Source organism: Poecilia formosa, unplaced genomic scaffold, assembly GCF_000485575.1.
Source record: "Poecilia formosa unplaced genomic scaffold, Poecilia_formosa-5.1.2 Scaffold225, whole genome shotgun sequence".
NCBI lineage: Eukaryota > Metazoa > Chordata > Actinopteri > Cyprinodontiformes > Poeciliidae > Poecilia > Poecilia formosa.
The window spans coordinates 1-21,690 of NW_006800164.1; the positions used below are offsets into that span (position 1 = coordinate 1).

At 40.2% G+C, this 21,690-nt stretch overlaps 2 protein-coding genes across 2 annotated transcripts; both read left to right on the plus strand.

Annotated features, from left to right (window-relative positions):
• Positions 1-801: 801 nt before the first annotated feature.
• Positions 802-6,486, plus strand: LOC103149402 (nuclear receptor subfamily 4 group A member 2-like). The gene is made up of 7 exons (XM_007568539.2): positions 802-1,579; positions 2,343-2,472; positions 2,738-2,895; positions 2,988-3,187; positions 3,354-3,532; positions 5,107-5,390; positions 5,514-6,486. The coding sequence occupies exons 1-6, from the start codon at positions 821-823 to the stop codon at positions 5,370-5,372; spliced, it is 1,692 nt and encodes a 563-aa protein (XP_007568601.1). The 5' UTR covers positions 802-820; the 3' UTR covers positions 5,373-5,390; positions 5,514-6,486.
• Positions 6,487-14,371: 7,885 nt separating this feature from the next.
• Positions 14,372-20,104, plus strand: LOC103149403 (tubulin alpha chain-like). Its single transcript, XM_007568540.2, has 4 exons — positions 14,372-14,495; positions 16,809-17,031; positions 18,109-18,257; positions 18,944-20,104. The coding sequence occupies exons 1-4, from the start codon at positions 14,493-14,495 to the stop codon at positions 19,916-19,918; spliced, it is 1,350 nt and encodes a 449-aa protein (XP_007568602.1). The 5' UTR covers positions 14,372-14,492; the 3' UTR covers positions 19,919-20,104.
• The last annotated feature ends 1,586 nt before the right edge of the window (positions 20,105-21,690 follow it).

Below are 21,690 nucleotides of genomic sequence, written 5' to 3' on the forward strand. Positions count from 1 at the left end.
TTTGGACACCGCTGAATTAGATCAAGCATGTTCATTACTGGCCTAGTCAAAGTACAGACGGACTCATTCTAATTGAGGATCTATGGATAGACATAAAAACTGTCCACAGGTATAGTCTGACGATGAGTAATATTGGAAATACGCATATCAAATTTGTCCGGAACGCATCACGAAATCTATTATTTTACTGACACAATGTGTAATAAACAGTCCAAGATGCAAACTCTGCTTGATTGCTACTTAGCTGCTTCAGAATCTATAACATAAACTATACCCATCCTCCTCCATCACAGAGACGCTCACTGTGCGCACACAGACCACCCTCCCACTCCGCCTCCGTCTCTGGACTTGTGCGTAAAGAGGGTTTGGCACAAGACGCCGCAGCGCGTAAACAAAAGCACATTGTCAGCGCCGCTGCTGCCCAGTCTGCCCAGATGAAGTGAGCGGTCATTCCCACTGGTCTGAACAGACAGCGGACTTCACTCGGATTAGATTCTTTTTATGATTCGGAAGCCTCGCGTGGACAAGAGCAAATTCAACCTTTTAATAGCCAATTTAGCTGAAACGTTTTCATTTAAAGGTTACAAACAGACTTTTGTTCTTCCTTCAAGCTGGAGAATCAAGAAAGGAATTAAATATTTTGTAAAACGGGACTTAAAGGTAAATTCTCGCCTAATGTCTTCCATTTTTAAGTTGCTTGGTCGTTTCAAGCATTTTGAAATCAACAAAAATATAGTAAAATTAGCCGAAGATGAATTAGTTCACACACCTTGTCAGGTTTACCCTCGGTAAAGTTGAACGTGTGTGTTTTTCAGGGGTCATGCCGTGCGTCCAGACCCAGTGCAGCTCCTCGCCGCAAGGCGCCAGCCCCGCGTCTCAGAGCGCCGGCGCGGAGTGCAGCTGCGACTTCCTCACGCCGGAGTTTGTCAAGTTCAGCATGGACCTGACGAACAGCGAGCTCTCGGCTGCCTCATCCGGACCCGGTTTCGGCAACTCCGCGGACGGCTACGGCGCCGGCTATGACGCGAAGCCGCCGTGCGTCTTCCAGATGCCCGCGGTCCAGGCAGAGCTGCCGTGCGTCAAAGTGGAGGATGCGCACGGATGTCCGCGCTATCAGAACCCCCTGCACTCCTCGGATGACTTGCTCTCCTCCCAGAGCTCCGTGTATTACTACCGCGCCCCCTCGCCGCACGGCTTCCACCCGCCACATGGACACATCTGGGAGGATTCCGGCTCTCTGTACAAAAACGCGCTTTCCAGGTTTTCCCTGTTTTCTCTGAAGCACACGCCGCACGGTACCCAGAGCTTCCCCACCTGCCAGGTGAAATTTGACGTCTCCATGAACTTGGACGCGGGCGGATGCGGGTCGCACCACCACCAACAAGGGAAAGCCCTCGGAATGGGCTTCCCTCGCCCCCTCCAGTTCTCCCACAGCCACCACTTTATGGAATACCAGAGCTCTGCCGGAGCCGCGCGAGGAGCGCTGAGCTCGGAGGGGCTGTGCGCGGTGTGCGGGGACAACGCAGCCTGTCAACACTATGGAGTCCGCACCTGCGAGGGCTGCAAGGGCTTCTTCAAGGTCTATGGACTTCCAATCTTGAATTATTATTTCTATTATTATTTTATCAAAATGTAGTTTTATTCAAGCAAAGTTCAAAAATTCCCAGAAATGATGATGCTGTTGATTTGAAATAACTGAACAAAAAAGAAAGAAAAATACCCAGAGGACTTCTTAAATTCCATTTGAAATTGGATATTATTTTCCAGATGCTTCTGACAGATGATACATTCTGTATGAAAGTGGGCGCCAACGTGCCATGAATTGCAAAGTGCAACCCCCCCACTCCCTATTTCATCTGCTAGAAACATAATCCCAGGGCGATTCTCAAAATTATGAATGACCACGACCTGGTGTTTACCCAGACTGCCCCTGTCTGCCTGTTGAATCTATTTTCCATCACCTCAGACGGCCCAAAGGAGCAAAAAGGTCCTGCTGATGAGTTCCAAAGGGCAGCTTAGACCTTTTGTACGTTCACGTTCATGCTCGTGCAATTTGGGTTCAGAAATGAAACATTCTGTTTCCAAAAAAAATGCACCACATTCAGTAAGTAAAGGTGTTCACAGCACCGCATTGTCACCTTCCTAAAATAATGGCCCAAGGCATTGTTTTGCCAAAAGTGATTTTGGCAACAACAAAAAAATAAATCAAAATCAAAATCACTCTTTTAGGAAGGTGTCGATTTCCAAGTCTATGCTTGGGGTTTGGTAGACTTGTGCCTTGAGAGTATGAAAGAACTTTCTGTCTCATGTTATTTATCTGTTTCCTTTTTTTATTGGTCCAGCGAACAGTGCAAAAAAATGCCAAATATGTGTGCCTGGCTGCAAAAAGCTGCCCTGTGGACAAGCGACGGAGGAACCGATGCCAGTATTGTCGCTTCCAGAAATGCCTGGCGGTGGGAATGGTCAAAGAAGGTATTTCCATGGCAACAGAATTCCTACTCCAGTCCTCAAATGACACCGTCCCACAAACATTTTAGAGGTATCCCCGTCTAAATGACCTCTTCAGCCTATTGAGTTCAGTGAGGTCTGATTATTAGCCATTTCTAAGATTCAGCTCTGTTGGACTGGGGATTCATCTAAAAGTTGCAAGACAGTGAAGCTTTGTGACTGGAATTGGAGACCACTGTAAGAATCTGCAACTTAAAAATGTTAGAAATTACTTTTTTTTTTTCTACAGTGGTGAGGACAGACGGTCTTAAAGGCAGAAGAGGTCGTCTGCCGTCCAAACCTCGAGCTTTGCCAGAGTCGTTTTTACATGGCAGCACCCTTCTGAGTGCTGTGGTTAGGGCACATATAGAGTCAAATCCTCCAGCATCTCGCCTGGACTACTCCAAAGTAAGTTGCTCCTCACCAACCAGTCTTAATGTCTCGCGTTGTCAATTAACCGCATAATAAAGTTGCAGTTGTTGTTCCTTCTGACCCACAAGTTCAAGGAGAGTCCAGAGGACCTGCTGGGTGACGATGCTCAACACGTCCGACAGTTCTACGACCTCTTGATGAGATCGATGGAAGTCATTCGGAGTTGGGCGCAGAGGATCCCAGGTTTTGCCACCCTACCTAAACACGACCAAGACCTCCTCTTCTATTCAGCCTTCCTGGAGCTGTTCGTCTTGCGGCTGTCGTACAGGTAACAAATACACACTTTTAAAACCCTAAGCTTGTTTCCATGTTGCCTTCGATTTGAGTCTATGTCCCTGATTTGAAGTGTTTGCCCAACAACTGGAAGGACGGGCCTAATTGTGCAACAGCCCGGCATGGTTCGCATTCACAAACACGATTTCCTGTCATTTCAGATCCAACCCAGAGGAGGGGAAGCTGATCTTCTGTGATGGGTCGGTGTGGCATCGGCTACAGTGCCTCCGAGGCTTCGGGGAGTGGATTGACAGCATTGTTGAGTTCTCCGCCAACCTGCAGAGGATGAACCTGGACGTTTCCACCTTCTCCTGCATCTGTACCCTGGCTTTACTCACTGGTGGGCAAACAGTTTGTGCACATTCAGTTGCTTCAATCTATCAGTCTTTTTTTTTTAGTAGTGATTTGATCCTTTTTAAAGTATGTTTTGTTTGAAATGTTCAGGCACAAGATGGTACCTGTGGGTCAATTTCACCCCGGTATAAAGATGAGTGATTAATAGCCAAAAAATAAGATTTGCAGGAGCATGATTAGCCGAGTAGTATGAAAAATCAACAGCAAGTTATCACCTTATTTTATAGATATATTGATTCAACATGTAATATAGAGATACAAACATGTATGGGATTATTCCTTTAGGCAAGGCTGGATAAACAATTCAGGAAAAGGGTTGGTAAAGTCATTAAATTGTTGAAGGGTTTGTTATCATTCAATGGAAACCCATCAACCTGAATCCTTCAGGTTGATGGGTTTTAGTAATAATGGGGGTTAAACTGGTTAAATAAATAGCTAAAAGTAAACTTAAAACCATTTGACTAAAAGGAAAAACTGATGTTTACACAAACACTTTAAATCAACTAAAAGAAATATAATAGCAACAGAAAAAAACATAATAGATTGATTCAAACCTGAAACTTGATTTTGTTTTCAGTATTAAGTATTATTGTTCATGTCCAGAATACATAGCCTACTTAGCTTTATATAGACAAAAAAAAATCTAACATGGTAAAAAGGGTAGAAAGTATTTTAATTATTATATTTTAATTATCTGGATATTTGGAGTGAATTATAAATTCTCAGTTAAAAGTTTGAATAACTTAATGGTTGTGAATATGGATAATGAATAGTAAAAGGGCAGAAAATTAACCTTCTAGATGTAAATAAAAAAAAACATATTTAGGTTTAAAATATCAAAACATTTATCAGTAAAACTACCACATTTCTCAGTGATGCATCCTATCAAGAATAACACTTGTCACGAACCCAAAGGAGAAGTTAAAATAAAATGAATGACATTTGACATTAATGTTTACTTCAGATAAATTAGAATGAAGATCAAATTGGTTAATGTGGGATGACATCAATAGTGAGTAGATATCAGTGATGTAACCAAGTTTAAGCTAATTTTTACAGTTTGAACATGCCTAAATATGGCTAGTGTATGCATACTTTTATTAAAAATTTGATCAAAATATACACATATACGATATGTGCGAAGATGTTAAGTTAAGAAGTTACTTAACAAATTAAATCATCCTTAGCGTAGTAAAAATATGGTTAGCTTAAACAAGATTTGTTGCTATTATAAACAAGACACTTGTTTATAATAGCAACATAGAAGGTTGAGGAACTCAGGTTAAAGGATAAGGGCTTTCTGAGTCTTTAAAACAGTTTATTTTCGATGAACCATTACAATTGTTAGCTAAAATGAAACCAATGACGTAGCCCACCTTGCGTTTACAAATACGGCTTTTTCAGGTGTCAAAAATCACTGAAAATTCTAGCAAATGAGTAGAATTATATTCTTGTAGCATATGTTTCCAGAAAAAATAATTTTAATATTTTCTCAGCAGTCTACAAAATAATTACAGATCTCCTTGTGTTTATTGCTAATGCTAAATATGAAACACTCAGAGCGCCACGGGCTGAAGGAGCCAAAGCAGGTCGAGGAGCTGCAGAACAACGTGGTCAGGTGCTTAAAAGACAACGAAGCCGCCAGTCCAGACGGAGGCGGCCCGAACCGCTGGTCCAACCACCTGTCCAAACTTCTGGAGAAACTGCCAGAACTTCGCACTTTGTGCATCCAAGGCCTGCAGAGGATTTTCTACCTGAAGCTGGAGGACCTGGTGCCGCCGCCTGCTGTGATAGATAAGTTATTCCTGGACACGCTGCCATTTTAGACCTTTTTTTTTCTTTTCCTTTTTTTTTTAAAAAAAAAACAACAGATGAAGGACTTTGACTTCTTCCTTCCGAAATCATCAGTGATCCCTGGCAGTCGGAAGTCTTTGCTTAGCATGAATATGGTTTAAGAATTTCATTTCAACTTGCTGGGTGAGTATTTGGGCCAAACAATTTGCACAAAGCTGATGAGTTTTGGCCGCAGGAAATTTGCAACTCTTCATACAGTAATTGTAAAGTGAGCACATCTACATGTGTGAACACATTTTCCTGCCTGTTCAGCTTGTATAAAAGCATTTTGATACAAAACAAAAGCTTCTTTTTTCATGCTTCTATTTATTAGTGAATTGTTAAGTAATATTAGATACAAAATGGTTCGCTATGTTCAGTCTGTCAGTCGTCTCCATGATTTAATAAAAGACAAAGATCACATTATGGGTTTCTTCTGATTGACCTACTTTTATTCAAACCTCAGTGTATTTTGTTGAGATTTCACATGAGTGGAGCATAAATGTAAAGTGGGAGATAAACAATAATGTTTTTTAAAATAACAAGCGTCATACTGTAGGAAGATTTAAAAAAAAATGTTCACTGCAAAACAGCTTGGCTAGAGTTTTTAAATCCTGCCACATATTCTCAACTGGATTTACGCCTGGACTTTGATTAGGCCATTTTAAAGCATGAAAATATTGTGATCTAAACTGTTCCAATGGAACTGTGGCTGTTTTTCCAGGTTCCGAGACTTTCTAAGCCTCTAACAAGTTTTGCTTCCAGCCCTTTATCTAACTCCATCCATCCTACATGTTCCAGCATGATGCTGCCACTACCACAATTAACTGTGTGGGCATATTCAGTGTAACGTTCAGTGTCAAATTTTCTTCCATATTGAACTTCCCAGACAAAGTATAAAATAGACTTGTATGTCAAATGAAAATTTTGAAATCACAAAATACATACAGAGGCAATTTTCAGATAATATTTTTAAGTCGTCATTTTTGTAGGGTGCATATGGGCATTTGCTCAGGGTGGTATTAGTAAGGGGATGCAAAAATATAAAGCAAAAAGAAAAAATTACTCTGAACAAGTTTTCTGTTGCTTTACTATATGTGCAGTCAATACAGAATTGCCCCTCCCCCCATTGTTTTGTGTGGGTACTTTAAATCTACAGCATTTTAAAATGATTTTCAGTTGACAGGAACGACTACTGTGCACAGAAATTAAAAGATTACACAATAAGGAAAATCAAATCTATTTTTTTAAATGTGTTTGCATTCTTTTTTGTTTCTATATATGAAAAGAAAAAAGCTAAAGACATATGAATAGCCACGTGCGTCCTCAAAGCATGGATTTTTCTTTACTCCATAACGTGTTTTTAGAGCCGTCGGCTGGCTGACCTTTCTGCAGCCCCGTGGTCAGATGTGACATTAAAGACATCAGTTTCTGCTGCCGTCCTCAGAGATAAAGTCCCCGAATTCGGTAATGAGACGAAAACCAACGCAGGCGAAACGAATCGTTTCATCTGCTGCTGATCTGTCTCTTCAAAAATGGGAAAACAAAAACTTTAATAAAAAATAAAAATAGAAATACTCAAACATCAACCTAAACTTGTTGTGATGTAGATCTGCAGATTAGAAATAATCTATCTCTGTTGTCTTCTCTGCCTGGGGGGGAAAAAAAAGTCTGATGCTCCTATGAAGGTTTTAAGAGATCAATATTCTATTCAGTACCAATTCGGTGCGTAGAGATGGAAATGAATCAATAACTTTACCTGGGATACGTCCAATTTATCTTGGTGATGATGGGGTGAATTTTAACATTGGATGTTTAAAGACATTTAGTCTGCAACAAAACACATGTATTCCTCTACAACGCCACAAATATACACCGATTCTCATAGGAGTGTGAGAGGCAGTGATGGAACTCCCGATTAGGGAACCTCTATACTTTTAGAGCTCTGCTCAAGTTTCTGAATGAAAGTACTCTTCAATTTCAGGAACTCAAAGAAGTTTTTGTCTCAGTGTTTCTTACAAACTGTATTAAACCATGAAGTGAATGTTGCCGCTGGGAGTTTCTTTCACTCAAAGTATCACTTACAAGCATTTGCTTTAAAGACGGCAAAATGAAACACCTTGCTGGGGGAAGTACACTTAGTAGATTGTAGAAAGTATGGTTAAGGATTTGTATATTCTATTTGTTTTTTTTTTTTCTTATTTTATGAAGTCACTTCTTGAATGTTAACACAATCCATTTATGACCTCCCTGTAATTACTGTAATTATATACAAAAAAAATGCTCACCAGCTCATTTGCTTTAAAGAAATATCCGACCTCCTGTAAGGAGGTCTGAAACTGCCAAAAAGAAGGAAAAAATGTAAATACCAAATCTTGATTTAAAAAAAAAAAAATCCATGTTTTTTAAAAAAAATCTTGTAATAATTTATTCCTATCTGTGTTGAATTTAAAAATTATTCGACACATTTTTTTGTAAGTCCACATTTAAATACAGTCCATCTGGAAAATGTTTACAATATTTTATTCCAAATTGGACAAAATTAATCTCTTTCCTCAAAATTGTACACACCCATACACCATTATGAGGATGTGGGGGGAAAAATAATAATTTCTACATAAATATTCACAGCTTTGCTTAATACTTTAAGTGTGCTGAACTTGTGGCATTATATTCAAAGAATTGAGGCTGAAATTGCTGCCAAAGATGGACCAAAAAAGCATTCAGTAAAGTCTGTGAATACTTGCGCAAATACAATTGAGCAGTCCTTGTTTTTAATGAATATTTTTGGGATTCACTGTGTATCAGGACTCTAAACCGCAAACCTGAAGTTTGTGGTTTGGTATCTTTGCCCCACAACAACACGCTCCAGATTCAAAGTCCTGCTCGAGATCGTTAAACGGAGGAAATTGCGAGCGCTTGTTCTGGGGGATCTGGAAAGCCCTGGGGGCTGGCTGTGACCACACAGCAGCATCTCGTATTTGATCTCAAGTGGCCTGCCGTTTGGGTTTTCCCGCAGACTTTGATCTCTGCAGCCGTCCAGCTTCAAGACAGCTTAACCCTTATCGCTTTCAGGCCAGAGCCCACAAGCACCGGGGCCAACCGCTGAGGGATTTATAGGCAGGCTCCGTTTCCCCCCGGATATTTTCATCATGTAATCCATTGTAGATTATTACAGATTAGCTCATTGGACATTTCAGTCGTTGTTTATATGAAAGAAAAATGCCCATTAGGAGAATCTGCATGCTGAGGAAACACAGGCATGATATGCTTTCAACATAATAATAGAGTAAAGGAGACAAATCCGTTATCTTAGAAATCTGGAGAACGACAAATCCTTGTCTATATATTAAAAAAAAAAAAGACATTTACAGAATACAGATAATGTTGTGCTCCCAACCCTGAACTCTTTGTCCTTTTGTCCTTATTTCACAAAAACGTCACCTAATTTGCTTGTTTCATGTTGAGTTATGAGGGTTATAGATCTTCCTGAATGGGGTCGTCTCTTCCTTATGTAGGGGTTCACATTTGAAGAGTGGATTGATGATGGTGCGCAGGTAATGCAAAGAATTGTGCCCAGAGACCTTTTTAATCCTTCGAAGACGTGCTTGACATTTAACACTTCAGCACCTGAATGTCCATAATTTTTTGCAGATTAAGACGGTTTCATTTCCCAAATGAGCCTTTTGACATGTTTTATCCAAAATGCAGAAGTCTTATCAATGTAAGAAAAAAAAGATTTGTTCTGTCACAGATTAAATGTTTCAGATCAAACACATTTTTATATCAAAGATTATCAGAAAATGTGACTTTCAAACAGATGGCAAAAAATTATTTACATTTTTGTATGTGAAGAAATCCCGACCCACTCTTCTTTGCAGAATTGTTTTCAATCCGCCTCATTATGGTTGTTTCCTTTAAGGTCAACGTTCAGTCTGATTTAACTAGACGTCTTCAAAACCTTCATTTTGTCTTTTGAGCCATTCAGAGATGGACTTTTTGATTTACTTCCGATTGTCCCCATGTGTTAGAGTAGGGGTGTCCAAACTTTTTGTCACTTGGGCCAAAATTGTCAAAGGACTAATGGGTAAGAAAATAAAAGAAACTTAAATCAAGCTGATTTTCTCTTTTTTATTTCTTTGTAACCCTTCCCAAACTGGTAGATTTGGTGTTGGAGCACGATGTGCTGATTTTTAAAATCTTTTAACCTATTTCATGTTGTCACAGGTAATTCCACAGGTTAGGGCTAGGATGGAGCTAGCATCCCATTAAATGTTATTACTTAAAATTAATCATGTTCGAACAATTTGTTTTAATTTGAAACAAAAGTCAGGTTGGTTTGGATAGTTTTCCATCTTAAGTAATGAAATCAATTTTAAAACTATTTTTGTGTCTATTCAGGTAATCATAGTTTTAAATTAATACTGTGAAATGAACCAAAACTTTATTGTGACATGATTGTAAAAACAAACAAAAAGAATTAAATTTCCGTGTCACTGCATATGCTGTAATTTCTTCTGAATATTTCTATCATTCCCAAAGATCGACAAGAAGATTTGTATTCAAATCACACATCTGTCATTTGCTCCGTATAATTCTACAAAGCCTCGTAAAAACATAAGCAAGAACAGAAATCCCTTAAACAGTTTCTTTGTTTTGGAAAAGCAATCAGTGGTCTCCTCTTAGCGCCCACTTAGCAACTCTCTTTAAACCGACAGTAAAGGAAATGGATTAGAGCGTCTTATTGTTTCTGCGTGGAAACCTTCAGGGAGTGCTTCAACTGAAATTAACATTCTGTTTTTATAGGACAGACACAAAATAAGGGAGACAAACCTGAACAACGCATCAATTATTGACTATATCCCTTGAAAGGTGTTTAATGGAGTATCACAAACTAAGAGGAAGTTAAGGGATTAGCTTAGTACAGAATTTTGTCTTGTTTGCAACAGGTGGAAAGATGCATCTCACTAACACTCAAATAACACATCCTATATCTGAATGAATGAAATATTCTCATTGAATACTTTGTTCTGTACAAAGTTGAATGTGCTGACAACAAAATCACACAAAAATCATCAATGGAAATCAAATTTATTAACCAATGGAGGCCTGGGTTTGGAGCCACACACAAAATTAAAGTGAAATGTTCCCTTTATTTTTTTGAGCAGTATATATCAGTGATGTGCGGTGAGGTTCATAGCTGGTGAGGCAATCGGATTTATGAATCTAGACCAGCTGCTGTTACTTTACGTAAGGAAATTTCGCGCATGCGTACAATGCTGGAGGGTAAAAAGGCTATTCCTTTACATGCCATCCATAGCCGTGTCGGCGCAGAATAATTCCGTTATCTCAATCAAACTTAGACATGTAGATATTATTAATTTCGTGCTGTGCTTAACAGCAAAGGGAGAAACCGTTAAAGTACAACTCAAAACCACGTCTTTCTCGCTCTCTGTATCAGCGCAGCTATTGTATGGCTAGTTGCAGTTGTGGAGTCACAATGTCTGGGTTCATGAGCGCCCCCTGCGATGAGGCACGAGAACTGCCTGCCTCACCTCGAATCTGTTCTCTGCCGTTTCGCTCCTCAGCACACGAAACATGTTACACACAGTTGGTGACAATAAAAACACAGTACATTAAATACATAAGCTAAATTATGGAAAATCAGATCATACATTACATGTTTTTAACCATTTTATTGGCGACGTACAGATAGGAGGAGCATGCTCTCATAGAATGGCAACCGGTGCAGTTAGCGAGAGGTTGCGCAATCCCAGGTGAGGCTCAGCTCACTGCTGCTTCACCGGATTCGCTTCCAGGTATTTGAATGGAAAAATGCGAAAATTCAGCCATTTTGAAGAAAAAAAAATCATCAGATTTGATTCAATTAAATGAAAAATAGGTACTTTATAGTACATATATTTCGGTAAAATGATTTCTGCGCTTGAATGAGGTTGGTTTTCCAGATATCAAAGCTCTTCCTTCGCGTCACAGAAGTCACGTGATCAACAGCGGGATGTCACAACACGGACGAAGGCAATGGTTTGTGTTTGGGATTTTTTTGTTTGTTGGTTTTAGCGGACAATGTCCTACTAGCTCCATAGCATCGCGCAGTTCATAAAAAGTTGTGTGTCATTCGAACGTGTTGAATCCATAATTCTTCTGTAAAATGGCCGACTACAATTTGTCTAAAACGGCGCACACGTCGCCAGAAGTAGGCGGAGCTTGACGCCCCAACGCCTGAATGAAACGCCGACGTCTCTGGTGGCTGATAGATGGTAAGCACTATAGCAAGCACCATGGTTGAATTATGAATATATCTCATGTAAATGTTTACATCGGTCACTGCCATGATTTTATTGACTTATCGCGTGAACAAGCATATTTACGTGTGATTGTAATTTAATGGAAACATCGCAATTTGAAAGCCCGTTTCTGTCACTCTAAAGACAATAAATAAAAAATATCTCAACATAATGAGATACGTATCTCCTTATGAGATAACTATTTCATTATATTGAGATACTTTATCAATTTAAAGAGAATTAATTTTTTTAATAGTCAAAGATTTACGCATATTTGTAATGGAACCTGCCCTGCGACAGACTGGCGACCTGGCCAGGGTGACCCCGCCTCTCGCCCGGAACGTTAGCGGGAGATAGGCACCAGCACCCCTCCTGATCCCACTGGGACAAGAGTGTACAGAAAATGGATGGATGGATGTAATGGAACCCCAGCTGAATCCCTGAGTTTGGAGACAATGTCCAGATGAGAGCAAAGTAGATATATTTTGGGAGGTAGGCGGGACTATATCTGCACAAAGCCTGTCAACCATGTTGGCAGGCTTTGTGCTACTGTGATACTGTGTGGTTATTTTGCAGCTACAAGATCAAGTAACTACGCAACCTGCAGTTGTTATACAATTGTTGTATATATCAAATATTACTTAAAAGAAATTTGACTTTGTAATTTAATATCTTGAAAGTTGCTTGTGTCTCCTGAAGAAACTCCTCTTTCCAACATTCCGCCTTCTGGAAGTCATTTCAACATGGCTCCTCTATTAACCCTTTAGTAGCATCTTTACCAGCGTTGCACTGAGAAGTAGCTTCTATAATGAGCTCTGCAGATGCACAACTCCACCAGGTTTTTGCTAATTGCTGCTGGATAGTCTGAAGGATCTGAGAAGGGGAGTCACACTCAGTGATTTCTCAAACATGCTTGAAATAGTCAAAGCAACACTCCAGGTATTTGTTTTTTGACAACATGACATGATGTAAATATTATATATATATATATATTCTACATAATACTGCACCTTTAAATATATTTGTTTATTAAAAATAAACTGAGTAAATATAATCCCCTGGAAACTTGGACTTCTAATTACGCACAAACTCAAGAAAAGCTCCGATAAGAAAGACTTGGTCTACAGCCTGAGAGAGATTCAGGAGAAAAAACAATCTGTGGACCTCCAGCATGCCATAAAAAAGACCTCTGCTATCTGTTGATCACAATCCATCTCTCTTCTCTCCTTAAAAAGATGATTGGTGGTATTTGAAGAGGAGCTAAAGGCTCAGGAGGACTCTGGAGGCTGGTTTGAGGATTATGACCACGTCGACCATCAGAAACGATGGCCTGGTGAGATGTCTGCCGTGAATTTCAGTCGATCGTGATGGACAGGAAAAGTTCACAAAGACTTCACTTTCGCTGTGGCACCAGCAGAAAACAGAGCACTTCTGCCGTTATAAACACGGAGATGTATGAAGCCTTCTCTTCTGAGTTGGACCTGGATGCTGTTTAATAAGCGACATTAAAAAAAATGGATTGAAAATCAGTGATAAATCAGCTTCCTATAGTGTTACTGATCAGAACCCCCTTTAACGATTACAAGAAAAGCCTTAGAGATAGAAGATAGAGAAGAGAGATGAACTTCTCTTCTCTTTAATCCTGATTTTATTAACTTTTCTCTTAAAGGGGATGTACACAGGCTATGTGGTTAATTTTCCAGCTGCTTTCTCATTTCTCCCTCCCATTCTAGAACTCCCTCATAAATTCATGTCGAACCTTTTTTCTTATCCTTCCGAAAATTGGCTAAAATGCAAATTTCTTATGAAGTATGGGAATTTGGTTATGCGGCTTTGACATAAAATATATTTCAGGGGCCCGAACTATAACTTATGGATCGTAATTAAAGCGCTTGTAAACAGAAGCAGTCAGGAGGGAACCGCATGAAGAACACGAGACACAAACGTAAATGATTAGGGCTCCATCTAGTGGTTATAACGTGAATTACAGGACCAAAAAAAAAAACGGTCATTCTTTTATTATATTTGCATTTTCAAAGATTAGGCGTCACCATGGCTCGTATTTAGCTATAAAGATTTATAGTTTTATATTACTTTGACTGTTTGGGAACAAACATAAAAAATATTTAATTTAGTAGTAAAAATAGATCAGCCCCTCATTTTAATAAGGCAGAGAGCAAAATAGCATTTCAGCATTGCCTTATGTAGTTTCTTATTTTTGGTTTTAATGTTTAAGATTTCTTTTTTTCTGATCATGAAGCATGTTTGTTTGCATCTCTACTTACTAGGTTATGTGTTTATCTTTGCAAGTTCTTTAAAAATTATTTCCTACTGGTATGTTTTTTAGAAAATGTAAAAACTAACGTAAAATCAGAATTAGGACTACCAACTTTTTTTCTGGCATTTGCCAGATTAATGAGAGAGAGAGAAAGAGAGAGAGAGAGAGAGAGAGAGAGAGAGAGAGAGAGAGAGGATTTTATTCAGGCAATTTTTAAAACTTTCTTCATTGTGTTCAGAGTTTAGTTTTGTTAAACCGTTGATCACGTAAAACCACATTTGACTTTAAAATGTGAACGTTTTTACTGCCCATTTTATTATGAAAAGCCACCAGGAAGATTTGAAGAGTGGAAGAAAGTTTCAGCTGTCGCCGGCTCCACCTCCTCCGCCCTCCTTCCTCTCCGGCTATATAAAGGTTTCACCATCCCACTCTGACAGGACTTCACTCACAGAGATCTCCTTAAGGTTGCACTGTGAGAACCAGCCTGTCTGAACTTCTCCTTCTCCCTCCCCTCAGAAAAGGACAAGAAAATGGTGAGTATTTCCTCATCGTCGATAAAGAAGTCTTATCTTCAAATCGACAAAAGGGGACCGTGTTCAGTGCTCTTTTTTTCTTTTTTTTTTTTTTATCGAAAGTTTGAAATGTGACTCACCGTTTCCTGCTTTTACACTTCCTTCCCAAATTTAGCCTCTCGTCTGAGCTTCTCTGTTGCCTCGAAATGCAGCATTACAGGCAGTTCAGCAGGCTGCCAGCCTGCAAAGGTTAACTGTTTCCATATGTGGACTGCTTGTCGGCCCGGGAATGCTGCTGCTGCTGCTGTTTACACAACGTTGCTGAAAATCAGCTCGGTACACGCAGCAGCTTTCCTCTCAATGAAATCCACAAAGCCGGACTTTGACTCTGCGGCATGAGGGCAAACCGATCTAGTGTTTGGAGTTTACATAACACTGTTTCTCTCTGGTCTTAACCAACAGGACCGTGGAGCTTAAACAACCTCATTTCCTGGCAAATGAAGCACAAACCTACTCTGATTCTTTGTATTATTATTATTTTTACAGTTATGTTCTGTGGGAAACTCATCAATAACCCCCTGTAGCTCTTTTTCCCTTCCTGTGTTGCACAATGCTCCACTGTTTTTGCCCTCCATGTGTGACCTCGTTTCAGGCGGGACCAGATAGACGTAGCAGATGATTCCACTTCTCTTTGCTTAAAGGCTGATTCAGCGCAGCGTGTTGGAACAGGCAGCCACACCCACATCTCGCATAAATCTGCTCAGGAATCACCACTAATGATTAAAAAAAAAAAAAATCTGCACAGAAACTCTCTGTGACGCTCTGAGCTTGCTGGAACATGTGATTAGAGGTTAGTGGGTGAAAGCGGAGCTCTGTGCGACACCGGACTCAAAATGGCTGGCTGCTATTGCCAAACTTAGCAGCTGAGAAGCCCTCCCCTGTTTTAAAGGGGACTGGCGCTCAAAGCGACAGCTTTAAACATGTTTTTATTGTTTCTCAAACTGAAATAGGAAACGATTCCCATCAGCAAGGAGACATCGAAAAGAATTTCACCTCATTGTGTCACTGTTTAGAACAGAGGCTAAAGACAGCAGCCGGAGTCACTGATTGTACACCTTTAACGCCGAGGTTTGGGATGCCTGAGCCGGGAGGTATGACTGGCATTTTGATTGTATTTCCACAAGCGGTCGGATCATCGAGGCCTTGATCTGCCTCAGAACGAACTTTCCTTTCAAACTGTTCTGCTCCACCCTCGTCCTCACCCTCCCCACTGCTACACCTTTACAACCGGCTCGAAAAATACTTCAGCAGGGTGTGGAGGCACTTTGGCCCCTGCAGACATGTTGATGATGATCTGGTGATTAGTGGCGCTTGTTTTGACTTTGGCGTCATATCCGTGCAGGTACGGCAGATACTAGAGGCCATTGTTTGGAGACCTTTTCATAACACACACAAGCCGCAGTGTGTTTCATTTGGACGTGAACTATGTGGCAGAAGGTGAACACTGCATTTTCCATGAATAAAATGGTGGTGGCAGTATAATTCTCTGGGATTCTTGTTGGAAATATCTAGGTTGGTTTTATTTTTGTGCTTAGATGCAGCGCGTTGTCTTGGAAACATCATTTCTACATCAAAAAAACAAAAAGAAAAATGGTGGTGGCAATATCATTCTGTGGAGTACTTCTGATATCTGTTTACATTTTTTTGAGGTGGTGGTAGCATTTCTTTTTTTCTTTTTTTTTTTTTTTACTCAAGATTACATTGAAACTATCATTGGATTTAGGTTTGGACTTTGACTAGGCTACTTTAAAATATGAATATCATAGCTCTGGTTGTATATTTACAGTCCCTGTGCTGGTGGAAAGGAAAACTATGACCCAGTTTGACCTTTTTTTTTTTTCTGCATCATGTGTCCACACAGCATGGTGCTGCCACCACCATGCTTCACAGTGAGTTAGTTTTCTGCCACACAGTTTGTATCACACGCGGTCTGAAAGGTTTGATTTCGATCTGCTCTTATCATGGCATGTTTTCGCATGCATTTTCAGACTTCAAAAAGAGATTCTCATAGCTTTCATCGTCTTAAAAAAATCTTCAGTTAGTATAAATACTTTAGCAAAGAACTCGTTTGGCCACAGTGTAAACTCCACCCTCTTTTATGATTTTTTTTTTTATTTTTTTTTTTAAGCACTCAATCGACAGTTTAATCAAGTTCAGACATGTTTGGATGAAATCTAATTAAAAATTCAGCATTTTGGCTTTTAGTTTGCACTAGAACCTGAAGCGCTCATCTGTTTATACTGGATTCTAACTCCCCCTGTTGTCTTCCCTCAGAGAGAGTGCATCTCCATCCATGTCGGCCAGGCCGGCGTCCAGATGGGCAACACGTGCTGGGAGCTGTACTGCCTGGAGCACGGCATCCAGCCCGACGGCCACATGCCCAGCGATAAGCCCACCGGCGGCTATGACGACTCCTTTACCACCTTCTTCAGCGAGACCGGCACCGGGAAGTACGTTCCCAGAGCCATCTTTGTGGACCTGGAGCCTACCGTCATCGGTGAGGACTTTCACCGCCACACAAGGAGTGTTTATAGTCACAAAAAGTTCCCTTTTATTGTGACTGAAACCAGCTTTTCTGGTGAACTATCCCAAGGTGTAAAGGAACAATTGTTTGTTATTGAGTGAAACAAAAGGTAGAGGGTGGAACCTTCAAGAAGCTGTTTTTTTTTCAGTTTGTATTTTTTTTCCTTTGGTGTCGGGGATTAACCTCAGAAATACACCAGGACATACACACGTCAGCCTGAACATTTTCCATCATTAAAAAGGAAAAGCAACAAACACAGGAGATTTCTGAGTTTGAAAAGTCAAAAATTTGAAAGGGAAACACTTGAGACATTTTGGGATTTCCATCAGAGATTTTCCAGAAGATGTTTGAGATTTCTGAGTTTCCGGGGTAGAAAATGTTCCACTTTTGAAACTCAAAACGACCTTGAGAAATGTTCTTTTTCCTCATTGACTAGCACCTCCCACTTCAGCTCTAACCATCTTACCTTAAAATAACTTCACTCTAGGATGTTGTCTTGTTTTCTCTTTCTCCTTCTTTCTCTTCTACACTCTCTCCCTTTCCTTTTTTCTCTTTTTACGTTTCTTTTCCGAGAGACAAGAATTTAACAATTTCTAATAAAGATATTTCTTAGAAATCAACTGGAGCAGTGTAGCAAAAACCATAATGCTCCACTTGTGAAGCGTTGTGACTCAGACAACAATTCTGACAATGTCCGGACAGTATACTTAAAAAAAAAATTATATAAAAAAAAATAGCTCCACCCACTATCAATGTAATGTTACCATGACAACCAAAAAGCTTCAAAGCCATTTAAATGAGCTCAAACCCAAAAGAACTACCAGACTCTCCAAATAATTTTGCATTATCTCCACACATTTCACTTTATATTAAACCGATTGAATTTACTTGCTTCAGAACTTCTCTCTTCCACTCCCCCACAGTGTACAACGTGCTGGTCATGTTTCAGTCACATGGTTAAAGAAGCATTTGAAACAGCATTGAAAGGCAGTTTGACACAGTACTAACCCTGTTTCTATGTTGTTGTTTTTTTTGTTTCCTTTTTTTCAGACGAGGTCCGAACTGGAACCTATCGGCAGCTGTTCCATCCTGAGCAGCTGATTTCAGGAAAGGAGGATGCTGCCAACAACTACGCCCGAGGCCACTACACCGTCGGGAAGGAGCACATAGATTCTGTCCTGGACAGAATCCGCAAACTGGTAAGGAGAATAAAAGCTAACACAATTTATCAAGGGGTAAAAAACCCCCACAAAAGATGCTTTCAGCCAAGATGGAGGTGGGTTAGCACACCAGCAATTTGAATTGACCTAAAAATGTAGATTTTGAAGTCAAAGACCAGACTTGACTTTTGATAGGCTGTTAAGTCTTGAAAACCCTCCAATGTAGGTAAATTAAGAACAATTCTGGAATGAGAAGTGGGCAAAAAATATTCCTTAGCAATTTTCATTACTACTTGACAATGCTTGCTTGCCCCAAAGAGTTTGAGGCAATAATTTTTCCACATTGAACCTTGTTGATTTGGATAACTTCTTAGGGAATTAAATCATCTGAAAATCTGCACTTGGTTTAGGCCCAGCTGCTGTACCACTAGGACATTGCAATCTTTTAGCCTACTTCATGTTGTAAGACATTTTCTGCTTAATCTAGTTCTGGTAAAATCTTTAATTTGATTTTTTTGTAATGGTGTTACTTCTTGACAAATTCTTCACAAAAAATGGGTTAATCTCAAGGTAGGAGGTATAAGAGTAGAAGTCACTTTTAAAGGGACTTTTATATTCATTTTTTTTTAAAAAAGCACAACTTTTTTTTATTCTTATTAAAATTATGTTCATTTATAAACACATTTTCCAAGTCTTTCATTGTAACTTGTGACTTTCTTGTTCAGTCTGACCAGTGCACTGGACTCCAGGGGTTCCTGGTCTTCCACTCCTTCGGAGGAGGAACCGGCTCCGGCTTTACCTCTCTGCTCATGGAGCGGCTGTCGGTAGATTTTGGCAAGAAGTCCAAGCTGGAGTTTGCCATCTACCCAGCTCCTCAGGTCTCCACAGCTGTGGTTGAGCCCTACAACTCCATCCTGACCACCCACACCACTCTGGAGCACTCCGACTGCGCCTTCATGGTGGACAACGAGGCCATCTACGACATCTGTCGTAGGAACCTTGACATCGAACGCCCGTCGTACACCAACTTGAATCGCCTCATCAGCCAGATCGTCTCCTCCATCACCGCCTCCCTGCGCTTTGATGGAGCGCTGAACGTAGATCTGACAGAGTTCCAGACCAACCTGGTGCCTTACCCTCGAATCCACTTCCCTTTGGCCACCTATGCCCCAGTCATCTCCACAGAGAAAGCCTATCATGAGCAACTCACTGTGGCGGAGATAACCAACGCCTGCTTTGAACCAGCCAATCAGATGGTGAAATGTGATCCCCGTCATGGAAAGTACATGGCCTGCTGCCTTCTGTACCGTGGCGACGTCGTGCCGAAGGATGTCAACGTGGCCATCGGCAACATCAAAACCAAGCGCAGCATCCAATTCGTGGACTGGTGCCCCACTGGCTTCAAAGTGGGCATTAATTACCAGCCTCCGACTGCAGTTCCAGGTGGCGACCTGGCCAAGGTGCAGAGAGCCGTGTGCATGCTCAGCAACACTACGGCCATCGCAGAGGCCTGGGCCCGACTCGACCACAAGTTCGACCTGATGTACGCCAAGAGGGCCTTCGTCCACTGGTACGTCGGTGAGGGGATGGAGGAGGGAGAGTTCTCAGAGGCCAGGGAGGACATGGCCGCCCTGGAGAAGGATTACGAAGAGGTTGGCATTGACTCCTACGAAGAGGATGAAGAGGGGGAAGAGTATTAAAATGAGATGCATTGGAGAATCCTCATCCATAGCCTGAACGAGTGCTGACCTGCCGTTAGTGGTCGTTTGCATACAATTGGTTAAACACTGTAAAATGGCAGTTTAAACGAGCTAAATCCCATGGTGTTGGGTTGTCAAAAATCCAAACAGAAAATGTCTTTTCTAATAAAGCTGTTTACACCAACATCACATGTGTCAAGCATTTCTTGACTTTAAAACTAAAATGACTTAATTTATCTTTATAAGACAGAAAACTACTTTTAAGAATGAGCAAACTATAATATGAGGATCTTATTAGTATAGTGAGGAAAAATAATTACGTAACAGCTCTCTGGATGAGAAGAGGGTATTTGGCCACAGGATGGCAGCATACTATTACTATGAGAAGGCGATTGCAGTATGACAGAGATGTAAAATCCACAAAATTAAAGACCAAACATAGAATTAATTGCATGCAAAGCATTACTGATGCCATCAAAATTCTACATAAGTATTAAACTGTGAAAATTTAATTTTCATTCCATATAATTTCAATAGTACTCTTAAGAAATAACCAAATATTATGAACGGATGAGAGTGTTCTTACAATTATACGCCTTAAAATGTGTCACATTTGTTATGGCTCACCGAGTTGAAAGGTAATAATCAACAACTAGAATAAAGTTAAGTGTATAAAGTCTGTCTGCGGCGTCGAATAGCCACATGCCCAAGCAATGTTACTACCGGAACGTCACTAATTGTGTGGCTCTGCATATAAACACCACATAAACACGTTAAATTATTAAAACAATCGATTTAATGGAAGCTTAGGTCATAAAGAGGGTGTGACATCTTGTGGTGCCACATAAAAGTACCACTTTTTATTGGGAAATTATTAGTGCGGCTTTGTACTTTTCTGCCTTTTCATGCCAACCACCTGAAGACTCTGCTAGAGTAGATTTTCTTTCTAGAGTTTCTCTAAAACCAACAGAAATGCACGTTTTTCCTGTTCCCCGTTATAATTTCCGAAACTCTGAGCTGCTGGCCTTTCTTTCCCTCCTCTGTAGACGAGGCCTTCATATTGGTTCTGTAATTGCCGCGGTGTAATTATGGTTCAGTTGGAGCGGAGTCTCGCTAGTGTTGGACGTGGGATTTAGAGAAAGGTCGCGAAGGACAGAAAGAAAGATAAATTGAGCTACCGTCTACTGCCAGACAGCTTTGAATCTCAACTTAAGGTTGGTACAGTCGAGAACAAGTTAGTTAAAGCATTTTCTACAAAAAGCCATCCTAAATTTTCATGGAACAAATTCTAGCTCTTGCTGACAGCTAGCATAGAATCTTTAGCCACATAAAATAGTATCTGGAATACTAAAAATAACTATTTACTGTATCTTTGACGCTTAACAGATAGGCTACTTCCGATATTGCTGCTATCAGAGCTAGTTGGTGATGTAGTTTAACATTCTTAGAAACATTTGAGGCGCAGTGTTATATAAATTAATCTTTATTGAGTCATATGTTATAATGTTATTCCCGCATCAGAAAAAAATATATTAAGTCATATTTGACATAGGCAGCATTTTTATAACAACTGACTATGTTGGTTCTAAAATTACCATGACAAAACGCTGCCTTATTGGACATGGATAATATTATTCTGATTGTTCTCATAAGTTTAGTTTTCAACAAGCTATAAGCAACATTATTTTCAACCACACTTTCTCCTTACAGTCAACTTTCCATAAATAATTCTTGGATACAGCACCCTGAGAACAGCTGGATTTATATATATA